Consider the following 15659-nt stretch of genomic DNA (forward strand, 5'->3'; position numbering starts at 1 on the left):
TTTGCCCGGCCCTAGTCATAGACTACAAAATAATGAATTGTCATCTCGGTAGCATCGCACAATTTGTGGCACACCAGATTTAATGATACAGAAGTAAAAGGTAAGAGGATACACGAGATACAAATGATACAAAAATAAAAGGTAAGAAGGTTTGTCTTTTTTCCATGTTGCAATTAAGTAGAAAGTTTTACTTAATAAAACGTACTTAATATGGGGTGATGATGGCTCCTTTTTTTTTTTTTTCGTTGTATACTGATTGGATTACATCATTGATCACAACTTCTCATAAGAGAATTCAGAGAATAAAAAAACCCTTGGGGCCCCCTTCTCCTCAAAATACAGTATTAAAGTCCCTAATCACTTTATTTTTCTACCAAAGCTCTCATTTTCTCTGCACTTAATCCCTTGTGGCCCCCTTCTCCTCAAAATACAATATTAAAGTCCCTAATCACTTTATTTTTCTACCAAAGCTCTCATTTTCTCTGCACTTAATCCAAAATCAATCAATTCTAGTAGAGGAAAAGTGAGTGATGAAGATATGTACTTGCTTAAAATTAAAATTTGTATATAGGAAAAAAGAAGAATATAAAGACATTTGTTACAGTACAGTCCATGAATTTTCTTTTATTTCCTTTTTCTTGCCGTTTCATATAATTTGTTGGATTTATTTTGGTGGACGTTTCTTTTTAAAAATTAGTTGTGAGCTGTTTGGTTATAAAAATTTCTATTTAGTGGGTGGACTAACAAATTTTAGATGTGCAAAATGAAGCTTCCTTTGTAATCATTGACTAATATGGTAAATACCAAATTACATAGCATGATGATGTCACTACTCCTTGCAAATTCTGAATCCTAACCACGACTTCTCGAATGAACAAAGATATTGTTAGCTAATTATTGGTTGTGCTTTCACTATAGGCATATAATTAAGAATGAAAGCCCTTGTGTTGTAATTAATGATCAATTTTTTTTTTTTTTTTTACTATTCTAAAAATCTCCGTCTAGATGCGCCTAGGCTAGGTGGTTGGTTACCATCCTGATTAATCTTTGTTTGAAAATTAAGAAAGGACATCTAAACCTGCTTATGCGCTCACCTAGCCCATCCAACCTTGCCTTGCCACTCGCTTAGATCGTGATTCTCACTTAGATGTAAAATAGATAAATTTCATTTTGAATTTTATTTTTTTCAATAAATTGTAAGAGGAGTACTTAGATGAACACACATTATATGTTTGTTCATCATGTTTTCATTATGTTCTATTACTTTATAATCTATATGTTATTTTATTTTGCAACTTATTTATCCCAATGAAATTCTGTATATTTTAAGTATAACTAAACCCTTTTTAATAAGACATATAATAACTATACTTAAATCTGCTTAGTTTGCCTAGGCACTATGCCCCAGCCTATTGCCCGACTTGCACCTATCATTTTTTAGATCCTTGATTTGTTTTTAACACAAGAGATATTTCTATTTCTAAGCAGAGTGGGTAAAGTTTGAACATGTGACATGATGGATTAAAAAGGAAGACCCTAACAGTCAAACCAATTCACCACTTTGTATTATTGATCATGTATTATGTGAGACTAAACCAACCTAAGGGGATCTCATTTGTAAGAAATTATGTGATTAATATTAGAGGATTACTACTATATGACTCCCTTAAAATCAAGTAATTCTTTGTTAGGACGTGTAACTGTTGTCTTAGGATTTATATTGTTGATTGAGCGTATGATAACACAAACAATAGAAAAAAAATATTGCAAGTATCAATGATTCTTCCTTGATTTTGAATGTTTAACTAAGATTCTCCTAAATGGGTAAAGAAATTGATCATTATTCAAAAAATGAAATCCTTAAAAAGTTATAGTCCATTGCTTGACTGTTAATTTAGCATCTCTATTTATTATTGAAATAATCTATATGTCCGAAAGACAAGATTAACCCTTTAGAATATTCGTTTGTAATTTCTTTAATTCTTTGATGAGATTCGTTTATAACTTTGTATATGCCACACATGATAATTCTATCTAATGAATACGAAGGGCATTATGATCTTTTCCCATTTGTCCATTTCAAGTTAGTGCTCTCGTGCATATCAATTATCCAAAAAAGGCTCCAACATTATAATTTAAATTAATTAAGTAACTTATGGAACCCAATTAGAACGATATAAAATGGGGAAACATTGGCAGCACATTGGCACAAGTTTCAGCGTTTTGTAGAGAAGGGAATTATTTGTGTGCGACCAACACTAATTTGTAGCTTTACATACGTAAGTGGACTAATAGTGGAGAGCTTAAACAAAACAACGATCAAGAGATTTGGTAATTGCAAAACAACAACAACATACAGCAAAATGCTTCCATAAACAAAACATTAATCGGCTAATATATATTTTTACAAATATATTATAAATAACCCCAAAGGTTTTCCACACGAAAACCAGCATTTTCCAAACCCTACTTTTTTCCTTTTCGCAAAAATCACCGTTCACCATAAGACCTAACCCCACCATTCACTTTGGCAGCTTTTATAAATTACGTAATTAATGAGGTTTTTTCTGAGAAATTGATTAGGTTTTTTGCTTCTCAGAATATTGATAGTCTAATCAATTACGTAATTAATTATGGGGTTTGTTCTGGAATAATGGTATTGCAGGGCCATGCAGAAGAAAAGTGCTGTAGTTGACTGAAAACCAAAATTCGACGTATGTCCGACAATTTCCGCCGGAGCATAACGTGGTCGGATCGGAGCCTATCGTTGTCTGTCCGTACGCACTGAGAATGGTACAAAACGATCCTCAACCGGTTGTTCAATTCCCGGTTCTCAACCCTAAGCCGGTTCACCTGGTTCGTAGGTTTTCTAAGTGCTTTTGTTTTCGCATCCGTGACCGCCTGGCTGACTCCCGGTTCGATATCATCCGCCTCCTCTTCCGCTCGTCCACCACAGAAACCGTCCGGTTCGAGTCGTCATTTTGGCATGACTTCGCGTTGGCGTGGGACCGGTCCGGCCGGTTCGGGTCGTCATCCGAACCAGAACTCGAAATCACTGTTTTGGGAGACTGAACTGGAGATGAACTTAGGGTTGATATCACGGGTTCAGGGGACGGGGTTGCCTGAAAAAGGTCCGAGCAATCCCACGGGGTAAAGCCGCCGGGGGTAAAGCCCCCGTCGAAAGCGGATAAATGGAGGAGGGAATCAGAGGGAAGCTTGGCTGGAAGAGTAGATAACATGGTGGCTACAACAAAAGCTCTCTGAACTTCTAATTTAGATAGAGAGGGAAGGGGGGAGGAGGAAAGGGAAGGAACGAAGCGTTGGTGCTTCATATTTAAAGGAAAACCGGAGCGTACCAATTGGTGAAATTAAGTCGGGCGATCAAGGGTATTTTTGTCCAAACCGTATTGCTTAAGTAAGCCGTATGTGTACAGGATTAGCTTTTGAGTCAGGTGGCACTATAGAGCGTGGGTCTTAGGGTTTTAAAGGGGTACTGGGTGTGACGTAGCCCTTGGTGGGTCCCCAAAAAGCTTATTTTTAAGCTTAGTCACGAAGAAACAAGAGACTAGCTGGGATCCACTCGGGATACGTGTCAATAGCCCATATGAAAAACGCGTGGGGAGCCAATGGTTAGGAGGTTTGATGACGCGGGAACTAGGGGTTTGGCTGGGCTTGAGCAAGCCAAAGCTGTGATGTATGAGAGTGTCCAGGCTCCGGATCACCAAGCCGATTATTGATTTGATCAGAAAAATATTGTAATGATTAATGGAAAGTATAACCAACCAGCGACGAACACTACAAAGTGACGTCCCATTTACTTTTTCTGTGGGTTTAAAATAAAGAAAAATTAATGAAAGGAATTTGAAAATTTTAAGTTTTAATAATAAAGATTGAATAAAAGTTAAAGTGAATAGTATTATGATTGATTCTTTAGTGTAAAAATATGATTTTCCTTTAAAGTGAACAATACCGTAGGTTTTTCGTTAAAACTTCATTAAAATAATGGGATTGTTTTATCATTTAGGGAGGCATATTTTACATTAGATAGTTCTATCAACACATTTTAACTCATATTCTTTTCAATTTTTAGTCGTCAGATTGAATGAATTGAAAAAGATTAAAACCAACAAATTTACGAGAGTGTGAATAGTAAAAATACTCGTGTGAATAACACAATTCTTTTAGATTTTTATGGGGGTAAACTGTCAGGAGATAGTGACAGGGCAGGTTTATATTTTAATTTTGAGTGAATTATGGGCCACCAACAATAATAGAAGAGGAATGATTAGGGTTGCCATCGAAAAACAGTGGAGGTCTAGAGAATCATATTACGTACATATATACATCTGTATCCAACAAGATTCTCTCTAGATCTTTTTGGTGAAGATTTTAAGAATTCATAAATTATGTTCGTTCATCGTATATCGTGTAATCAATTTTTATCAAATATTATTTATGTTTATTTTTAATTAAAAATATTTAAAATAATTTCTGACCGCACGATGTATGATAAACAGACATGTTTTACAGATCTTTGAGATTTTCACAAAGAGGATCCGGACTCCTCATTTGCTTTGACTGCAGGATGCTGGTAATTATTGGTATCTCCTTAATCCATACCATAACAAAGGAAAGATCGTGGGGTCATGGGATTCTATATGAGAGAATTATACAAGATGACCAGATTCTTGAGTCGATCTTAAGGCTTCTGGTGAATTGGAATTAAAATGAAAGGGAAAAAGTAGTAAACCAACAGCATCCTGCATGCCTTTGAAAAAGTACAAATGATGCTGTCATTAGAGTAAATTATAGATTTATTTGAGAAAGCTCAAATGATATAAAACTATTATGTTATGTTTGAATGGATGGCCTTTCAGAGTCTCAAATCTCAAACAACTTAAAAGACACTACTATGTTTGGATGAAGAAATTTAAGATTATTAAGCAATTTCAAAATAACGGAAATTAAAATGACGAGATTTTATTTTCTAGAATTTGTAAATTTTCTTGTTTGGTTAACTTAAAAGAACAATGGAATTGAATACGGAATTTGTGATTTTTAAACTCGCAATCATAGAAATTGGGAATTGACACCTATTTGCATGGAATTTGAACTTAGGAATTAGAGGTCCCAAATTCCAAGTTTTTTTTCCACGCGGAAATTCTAAATTTCTATGTTTATGAATCCAAACAAAGAAATTGATGTATGTCAATTTATAAATTCAGACTTTTACCAAAATTTCAAGTTTATTTCACTCATCCAAACATAGTGTAAAAAGACATTAAGACTACAATGAAATCCTCACACACTACAAAGTTACTCTGGAATATTGCAAATGCACTATAAAGACACTAAACAAAGGACTTGAAAGTTCACCGGTCATTTTGAAAGTCCTCTAAAATGTAGAGCATCTATCCATTTCTAAGTCCTTCCAGTAAGTTTTGCAATGTATTTGTAACTAATTTAGCTTAAGTTCAATGAAACTTCAAAATCCGCATATAAACATACCTTTAATAATCCCATGTCCCATCAATGAGAGAACTAGGATAAAAATATGGGATGGTGAGGTGAAGAAATGAGAGATTAACTAGTTAGTAATTATTATTATTCCTGTAGGGTTATTTTATAGGCAAAAGTGATAAAGTTTATAAGGCACAACATATCTACCACTAACATTACTGATATTGCTTCAACTTAGCCACTTATTATAAGATGTTGGATTTTATCACAAAAAGTCTTAGTGATATTAATAGGAAACTCTCATGAAAATTTGTCAAGTTATTAAACTAGAGCTAACACTTTTCGAAAGCCCAGTCAAAACACAAGGACTAGAGCGAACACAACTTTTTAAAGGCTCAATCATTCAATATCCTTAAGCTAGAGCTAGCCCAACTTAGACCAACTCACTGGTTGGGTTAAAACTCAAAATTTGAGTTTTAAACACTCCAAAAGCTTCTTCAATCATTGTGCTAAAAAATGGTTTTGGGTTAAAACTTGTTTTTGGGAAAAATTTATCCCAGAAAAGGAGTCAAGGATAGTGGATGGACCTAGCTGCTGATACTATTGGCCATTTGCGGAAAAATTGATGACTATTTTTTTTTATCGGATGACCCATGTGGTTGGACTGTTGAAGAATAATTTTTTTTTAATTCAAATTAAAAAAAAAAAATCAAATTATAATACACTAAATCCAACGGTTGAGACAAACTGAGTAAATCTAACATTAAAAAAAGATCTAACAGTTTAAAATTAAATCCAACGGTTAAACCAATTAAAAATTTTACTTAAATCAAAATTCATCCAAAAACTCTATAAATACCTATGTTGTTCAAACATCTACACAAAATTCACTTTGGTCATACAATTCTTCCTTTTTTTTCTTTTTACCTACCTTTGTATTTGTGTTTGTAGTTTGTATGGTTTTCCATGTGCTGCATATGAACAAGAATGTGGTAGGTTCTTGATTTTTCATTATTTATCAATGATATTATCCCAACATAACCACCTATTATTAGGTGTTGAGTTTTATCACAAAAGACCATAGTGATGTTAGGGGTAGGCCTGTCAAATAGGTAATGTTTGTCGTGTTCATATAGTTTGCGTGTCATACCCATTATTTTAATGGGTTGTGTTGTGTCATTTTGTGTCAGGTTAACGGGTCATGCAAAAACTTACCTTAATATCTAGATATGACAAATGATATCTTATCAGATTCTTAACGGATGACCGATAACGACTCGACTCATTAATGAGTTGACAAGAAACTTGTTATTTTCGTGTCGTTTCTTGTCGGGTTAACATGTCATTCAAGAAATTGCCATGCCTAATTAAGCGTGAAAACTCCTATGTATTAATTGTATATTACTTTGTTATATAACCGATGTGGGATCCTGTTCTTCAACAACAACTACACTAATGGCGTGTTTCCCAAACTGGAATGAAGGTAGAAGAAAGGGAATTGAATTCCCATCCAAGTGATTTCGGCGTTTACCAAATTTTGGGAATGAAAAAATTAGTGCGCTCCACCCAAAATCAGTAATCGGATTCCTGATATTCCCGGAATCCAAATATTGACTTGAAGGTGGTAATTGAATTCCGGAAGAAAGCTAGCATCTGGAATCAAACTTCTTTACCAAAATTGCCTTCCCCTTCCATCTACCTCCCACGATTCAACCACCCAAAGTACACACCCATCCTACCTTTAACCAACGCAGACCACCGCATCACCTCCCAGACTACCAAGGCCTATCACCCACTGGAGAAGCTACAGAGGAACAAGGAGGGGCGGCTGCCCCTCGGCTCTTCTGAAATCGCCACTGAAAGTCTGAATTCCGCCCCTCAAATATTTCGAACTGCAGGAAACTGGGTATGCTTCTGCGTTTATGGAAGGTTTACTGCTTAGACGGAGAGAATGAGAAATAGCTAGAGAGAGAGAGAGAGAGAGAGAGAGAGAGCTAGAGAGAACAGACAGAGAGAACGAAGTGAAAAGGGACGGAAAAAAATAGAAAACAAAATGATGATGTACTCCGATGGTGTGCCAACCAATATATTCCAATATTTTCAAATAGGAATGGTTAATATTTTAATAAAACTATACATATATATATATATATATATATGTGTGTGTGTGTGTGTGTGTGTGTGTGTGAGTGAAATTGACACATCCCGGTCCGGGGCGGATCACTTCCCGGGCTCGCTCCATCACTGTAGCACGATATTGTCCACTTTGGGCTTACCATTCCTTCACGGTTTTGTTTTTGGGAACTCAAGAGCAACTTCCTAGTGGGTCACCCATCATGGGATTACTCTAGCCCTCTTCTCACTTAACTTCGGAGTTCCTACGGAACCCGAAGCCAGTGAGCTCCCAAAAGGCCTCGTGCTAGGTAATGATGGGAATATACATTTAAGGATCACACCCCTGGGTGATGTGTCACAATCCACCCCCCTTAGGGGCCCGACATCCTCGTCGGCACACCACGACCAAGGTTAGACTCTGATACCAAACTGACACATCCCGACCCGGGGCGGATCACTTCCCGGGCCCGCTTCACCACCGTAGCACGATATTGTCCGCTTTGGGCTTACCATTCCCTCACGGTTTTGTTTTTGGGAACTCACGAGCAACTTCCCAGTGCGTCACCCATCATGGGATTGCTCTAACCTCATTCTCGCTTAACTTCGGAGTTCCTACGGAACCCGAAACTAGTGAGCTCCCAAAAGGCCTCGTGCTAGGTAGGGATGAGAATATACATTTAAGGATCACACCCTTGGATGATGTGGGATGTCACAAACTGACACACCCCGACCGAGATCAGGGCATGCTGACCGTCACGTGAAAGTGACGTAACCATGTGCACAGTGTAAAAGCTAATAAATAATAATAAAAGTACGAATAAATAAAAACTAGCTATACACAACGTAAGAACATACATGTGCAAGCGTAAGTGTAAAAACAAAGTTCAGAGCACTAAGATTTAATGCAGTCCGGGAGAAACAACACTACAAAAACACACCCAAAGGTGGTCCTACACTGGTGATAATCTGTCAGATATGCAGGGAAAATCCTCTGGGGAGTCACCACAAGTGCTAGCTAACTAGAACCTGGAGGGGTGCAAAACAGAAAGTGTGAGTGGGCAAAAACAAAGCTTTTCAAAAACCATTTCATAAACAAAGTTCTAACCCCTCGCAGTAAAACCTGTATAATTCCCAGAAAATAGTATATACATATATATAAGTCATGCTCAGAACTAAGCCATGTCAATTGCCTTAAAATAGAATGCAAGTGCTCAGGAAATGTCATCTCAATGCCATGTAATCTGTCAGCTGAAGTCACCTAACGTGACCTCTACGGCTGAATCTAGAGCTCAAATCTCCATCTCACTAACTATATCTGCACATGAGTCGGAACCACCTAGAGTGGTCTGTACGACAGGACTGGGTGTATAATAAGTACGCTCAAGTGCTACGATCACGTGAAGGCTGGGCGAATAATCACGGGTCACCTACGAGTCGGAACCACCTAAAGTGGTCTGTACGACATGACTGTGCACCTAACTTGGATCCAAGATGAGCGTGTGGTGGGGGAGGTGAACATCACGTGAAGGACTGTGCCCAACTCTGGGTGGGAGCACTAACACCGGGGTGCAGGTTATGAGCTCTCTATGCATCTCAAATCACTACTGAACATAAGCATAAACCATACTCATCTGGCACTTACCTGTGCGCCGCAGCACCAACATATAAACATATATATGCTACTAATAATACATAAACAACGGCAAACATAATGCATGGCATGTAAATGTATAAACGTTTCCATTCACTTTCTGGGAAAAACGTAAGTATATAGGTATATACGAAAACCAAAAGCCTACTCACTGGTATGTACAAGCGTCGTAACCCCCTTGCCTTGAGTGACCGTGCTCGTCCTCGGGATAGGTCTCACCTATATGCGAAACAATTATAAAAACGTAAATTTTAAAGCATATAATCAACATCATGAAATAACTTCTCATACAATGCTCAAATGGGGTGTATGAATACACCAATGTAATCTACTCAACCTCAGGAACATCCCCATATTTTTAGAAAAATTTTCTGATGCCACACGCGCCCCTATACGCCGGCCAAGGCACGGCCACACGCGCCGCCCACACGCAGGCATGTGCCTGGCACACTGACGGCGTCAGTTAACGCCATCAGGAATATTCTGTTAAATCTAACTGATGCCGTTAACGTCGTTAGGAATATTTCGTCCAAACTGACGGAATATTCCGTCATCTTCTCCGGCCAAACTCCGGCGCCGGCGTTTTAAAACCTTGTATCTTCTTTGTTTTTCAACCAAATTTCACAAAATTGGTACCAAAATGAAGCTTACAACAAGAGGAACAAATCCATACCACTTTCAAGCACTAAAACCCACAGAATCTCATCGGGAAAACACCACCAACTCCGGCCAAGCTTGTAACTCACGATCCCGACATCCAAAACCTTCAAACGAACCACCCCGAGCCACCTAAGGACCTTACCAAGCTTCCTACAAGCTTGAAATTCCCAAAAACACAAGAATTAAACGTGTGCATGAACAGTGACCAAATCGAGGTATCCCGAGTGCGACGTGAAAATGAAGGTATTCTTACTTGAAATGGGTGTGGTTAAACTCCTAAGGACCTCACGAGCACGAATATGTAATTTGTTTCCTCGATCTGTGAAGGTTTCAAAGGTTTTGGTTGTCGTCCGTACAAGAAGAATAGGAATGGGAGAGAGAAAGGGCTCGGGACAGGGAAGGGAGAGAGGGTGAGTGAGTGTGGTGTGTGTGTGGTCCAAAACCAGCCAAGCAACACCCAAAAACAACCACACAACGAAACAACCATAATAGGGGCAAAACCGTCATTTCACCCCTATGGTACGAAAAGTCCGGGACGGGCTGTCACAGAAATTGTATTAAAAACTTATGAAATTTTCTATTATTTAGATTAAGGGTATTTTAGTAATCATATTAATTTTCATTCCGATTCAGGTGAACTAGTAAACAGCTTATATGAATTTTGTTTCATATCTACTTCGATTCCAGAACATTTAAGTAAACAGCTTTAACAGGAATCCGATTCTGACTCCTCCTTAATCCAATTCCTCTATTTTGATTACGGTTACATAAACGCGCCATAAGTTTTACAATGTTCTTAAAGGCCTTACCTAGGCCCCACGTAGGTACTACGCGGGTGGCCACTATCGCGATTTATCTCTAGGCATTTAAAAATAAGAAAATGCACCTAGAATTGCCTAGGCAGTTTAGGCAGTTGGGCAGTTTTATGACTTGTTGTGCTTTATTTATTTTTATTTAAGAAAATGACTTAGGTCGTGACTCTTGCTTAGATAGAAAATAGATAACTTCCATCTTGCAATTTTTAAAATAAATTATAAGAAACTTGTTGGATACTTGGATAAACACTCATTATATACTTGTTTCCTATGTTTTGAATATGTTCTAGTACTTTATATTTTTTTATATCATTCTATTTTGTAATTTATGTATTTCAATACAATTATACATATCTTTTAGTATAAATTGACACTTTTTTACTATTACAATAACTTAGGAAAGGAAGAGTTTTGAACTCGGGATACATGAGTGAAAATCCAACACCCTATCTACTAGTGCAAGTAGACACTTATTTATATGTTATATATAATTAAATTTATTTAAAAAAAAAAAAAGCAGCCGCATAAGAGCTAGACCCCCCGCCACCTTTTAGAATGTTGAGTTTTTCTTAAAAATTATTTTTTCCACTTTCCAAAAATTAAGAATCTAGCCTTCTCGTGCTCGTAGATTAAGCCCAGTTTCCAGGTTGATTAAACAATTTGATGGTTTAGAGAAAGCATGTAGATATTCTATATATAAAGAGAATACAAAAGGTGAATAGTCTTTTTGGTGTCACCAAGCTTCAACAAAAATATTTGGACAAAGAACTTCAAAGGCATTCCAAAATAATGCATCAAATAAGGTAGAGGCATTTTTGTCATTTTAATAGTGCTGTTTTTAATATTTTTTTTTTGTGCTTAAAAGAAAATAGTATCTTACAATAGGCTAGCAATAATGTGATTCAATTTCTTTATTTTTAAACACATTCAAAACATCTTAAGAGGCGTGTAATGCCTATTATAAAAAAGGTCTTTTGCACATGGATAATAATGTGATTAAATTAGTTGTCAATTTACTTCAAATATTTGACTTTCCTTTTGTCAATTTACGGATATAAATACATTTAAAACGTGTAAGTTGTGTGTAGCACGCCATGATTCAAAAAATGTATTCTGCACGCGTATGGGCGCATGCATGAAGGCTAGTATAACATATAAATCTTTGTTTATAAGGTTGTTGATCATATATATATGTGTGTGTGTGTGTGCACGCGTGCGCACGCCCTTTCTTATAATAAATTGGTTAGACATTGCAATTTCAGCTGATTTCTTAACGGCAAAGCTACAACTGCCACATTACTTTTGTTGTTTGTAGAAAAGTATTGGTTGTAATTTAGGGAAAGAGTAAATTGTAGCAATAGTCTCTCAACTTTAATCAAATTAGATCAATGGTCCCTCAACTAAAAATTCATTACCATTGGTCTCTCAACTCATCAAAATGTGTAGTTATGATTATTTTCGTCAACTTCATCAAAATTTTGTCAAAATAAGTTATGTCGGATGGACTATTGCGACAATTGGGGTCCCTCAATTTATCAAAACGTATAGCTATGATCATTTTTGTTAACTTCAAATTTTGTCAAAATGAGTTATGTTGGAATGACCATTGCTACAATTGCATTAAAGTTAAGGGATCATTGCTCCAATTAGGTTAAAGTTGAGGGACCAATGGTAATGAATTTTTAGTTGAGGAACCATAGCTTTACGTTTTGATGAGTTAAGAGACCTATGGTAATGAATTTCTAGTTGAATGACCATTGCTCCAATTGAGTTAAAATTGAAGAACCATTACTACAATTTACTCTTAAGAAAATTCAGGGAGCTTTCATCATTTGCATCGCATATGTATATTATATATCCCAGGCTTGGCAGTAACATGCCTCATGTGATCGTGATACCCTTAAAAGAAAAATGTTCCATATCTTGGTTATTTTACCGGTGAATATGATACAAAACAAAATAAAGATGCCCACATTTCTTGTTTGGTAGAGTATGATAAAGAGAAACTATCAGTCTTGGAAATTAAAAATGGAATAGTGGCATGGGGTTGCATAGCTGCCACATATTTGGCAGAAGATAAATATAAAGTTTGAACAATCCATGTGAAAGCAGGGGGAGATAAAAAAGCAGAGTACCAAAACAAATCTCAAGAAATATGGGAAAGTAATAAATAGTTTTTAAGTGGTCCTCTTACACAATAATGAAGTTGAGTGTTGTCTTTGTAGCACAACTTGAATCTGAGCCATTCGGCTCATTGATCTAACATCAACTATCGTTTAGATAAAACCAAATTTTAAAACTTTAAATTTAATAAAAAAAACATTCAAACAACTTTATTAAAACAAAAACTATTTTCTGGCAATAGACCTCATCACTCTTCACGCAAGTCCCATGAGTCGGAAGAGGATCCTTTCTATATCTACTTTGTGGGGATCCCTAGGATCCCCACATCCTAACTATTTATCGTATATCGTGCGGCTAGTTTTTGTCAGGTACTATTTGTGATTAATTTTAAATAAAAAAGTCAAATAATTTAGAACCATAGGATACACGATAAATGACTAAGATGTGAGAATCCCTCGAATCCTCACATTTTGGATCCGGATGAGATCCAATTCCATGAGCCCAACATATGTTTCCATGGAATGAGGATCTTCTCTAGATCCTTTTCGGATCCTCTTTTGAGGATTCTAGGCATCCTCAAATCGTGTATGTTCATCGTATATCGTGCGGTCAAAAATTATTTTAAATATTTTTATTTAAAATTAAACATGAACATTATTTGACAAAAAACTGGTCACACAATATATGATAAACGGACATGATATGAAGATCCCCAAGATCTTCACAAAGAGGATCCGGAGAGAATCCTCATTCGTTTCCATGCACAGAGCCCCACTCTGTCTCTCTTTCATCTTTCCTTTTCGCCCATGCCTACCTCTCTCTCCCCTCTTCTCTTTAACCGGTTCCAACTGTCTCTCTCTCCTCTTATCTTTAACCAGTTCCAACTCTCTCTCTCTCTCTCTCTCTCTCTCTCTCTCTCTCTATATATATATATATATATATATGTATATACAGGCCCTTTATACAAAGGGATTCCTATTTTTTTTTCAAAAAATAGGAATTAGCTGTGGGGCCCACACCAAATCGAGCTTTAACGATCTGAATCGTTCATTTTGTAAGTCTCGATTCATAGATCATCCTTGCAAAAATTCAATTCAATCCGAACTCATTTGCCTATTTAATTATCACGATAAAATTTCATCGTTTCTTATATAACAAAGTATTCGTTAATTTCTTTGAACTCAATCAGTTGTCTTAAACATTTCCGATTTAGCTAATATTTTGCAAGGATGATCTATGAGGTGAAACTTGAAAAATAGATTGTTCAGATTGTTAAAATTTGATGTGGTGTGTACCATAACAGTCTATTTTGTAAGTCTTGATTCATAGATCATTCTTGCAAATATTCAATTCAATCTGAAATCATTTGCCTATTTAATTATCAAGATAAAATTTCATTGTTTCTTATATAACAAAGTATTCGTTAAATTCTTTGAACCCAATTAGATGTCTTAAATATTTCCGATTTGGCTAATATTTTGTAAGGATGATCTTTGAGGTGCAACTTGAAAAATAGACGGTTTGGATCGTTAAAGTTTGATATGGTGTGGACACCACAACTAATCCCCATTTTTATTAAAAAATAAAAATTCCTTCCTTTAAAGGCTTCCTATATTTCAATATATAAGTTAGTTCAAATTTATAAAAGCAAGATGAACATATCTTCACAATTTGTGTGACAACAACATATGTCAAATAAAGAAAGATCCGTAACCAAAAAAAACCCAATTTAAAGAAAAATACTTAATTCAACAAGATTGTTATCAACTTTTTAATGAAATATACCAAATGAAATTTTATTAATAAGAAACACTTAAATTTTTGTTTTAAGAGATAACAATATTTTAAAAAATATACTTCTAAGAATGTATTTTTAGAAATAGTGACATTTTTTTAAAAATAGTAATTATTTCCTTAACTTTTTCTTAACAAATAGTTTGCAAGTACATTTTGTTGTAGGCCTATTTAATTGAACGATCTAGGGTTTAGAGAGAGAGAGGGGTTCGGCAATATTGAGAGAGAAGAGAGATTGATTTAATTGTGAGGTGTGTTTGATCACCCCATTGTACCTTTATTTATAATAGTAGAAAGGGTAAAACCTTTCCCTTTAGGATTACAATATTTAATACGTAATCTAATCCTAATAGGAATATATAATACTTTCCCAAATTTCCTAGGATTTACACAATCATATTCCTATTCTAAATATGACTGCAACACTCCCCCTTGAGTGTGTAAATACTCAACAAACCATCGCATCAGATCTTCAGCAGATAAGGTATAATAGTTGATGAAGTCATCGGCATAACGGGTGATCGCGAGTCTCAAATTTACTTTGAAGTGTGCATTTGTAAAAACTCACAAAAACCTTGCTATGGTAAAACCCAAGGAATGGGGAAAACCCAAAGACTAAGGAGAAAAGTAAGAAAATATGCATAATGTCTAAAACGTTCATCAAACTGGACGAAGGTAGTGAGCTCAACGGAGTATGATCATCCCGGGATGGGTGCCTCATTAAAACCTAGTTAGGTAGCAAAAACCTAGTGAGAAAAATGCTCCTAATCGTAGGGAAAGGAGTACATTAAGATCATGTGAGTATGCTTCAAGATACTCCTCCTAAGTTAGACATAACTTATAAATAAGAAAACTACAAGCGATTCAACTTAGATAATTTACACATACCAATTCCTTGGACGAGCTTTTGAAATGTAGACTTGGGCAATGACTTGGTAAAGAGATTGGCCAAGTTGTCTTGGGAACGGATTTGCTTGACTTCAATGTTTTGGTGCTGTTGTTGCTGGTGTGAGTAAAAGAACTTCGACGCTATGTGCTTG

At 36.0% G+C, this 15659-nt stretch overlaps 1 protein-coding gene across 1 annotated transcript; it reads right to left on the minus strand.

Annotated features, from left to right (window-relative positions):
• Positions 1 to 2354: 2354 nt before the first annotated feature.
• LOC103952673 (light-inducible protein CPRF2) lies at positions 2355 to 3314 on the minus strand. The gene has a single exon (XM_009364327.3). It carries the CDS (start codon positions 3237 to 3239, stop codon positions 2850 to 2852), a length of 390 nt encoding a protein of 129 aa, XP_009362602.2. The 5' UTR covers positions 3240 to 3314; the 3' UTR covers positions 2355 to 2849.
• Positions 3315 to 15659: the final 12345 nt, after the last annotated feature.

Source organism: the organism of the source record quoted next, unplaced genomic scaffold (genome assembly GCF_019419815.1).
Source record: "Pyrus x bretschneideri cultivar Hongxiangsu unplaced genomic scaffold, Pyrus_bretschneideri_v1 Contig8, whole genome shotgun sequence".
NCBI classification, from domain to species: domain Eukaryota; kingdom Viridiplantae; phylum Streptophyta; class Magnoliopsida; order Rosales; family Rosaceae; genus Pyrus; species Pyrus x bretschneideri.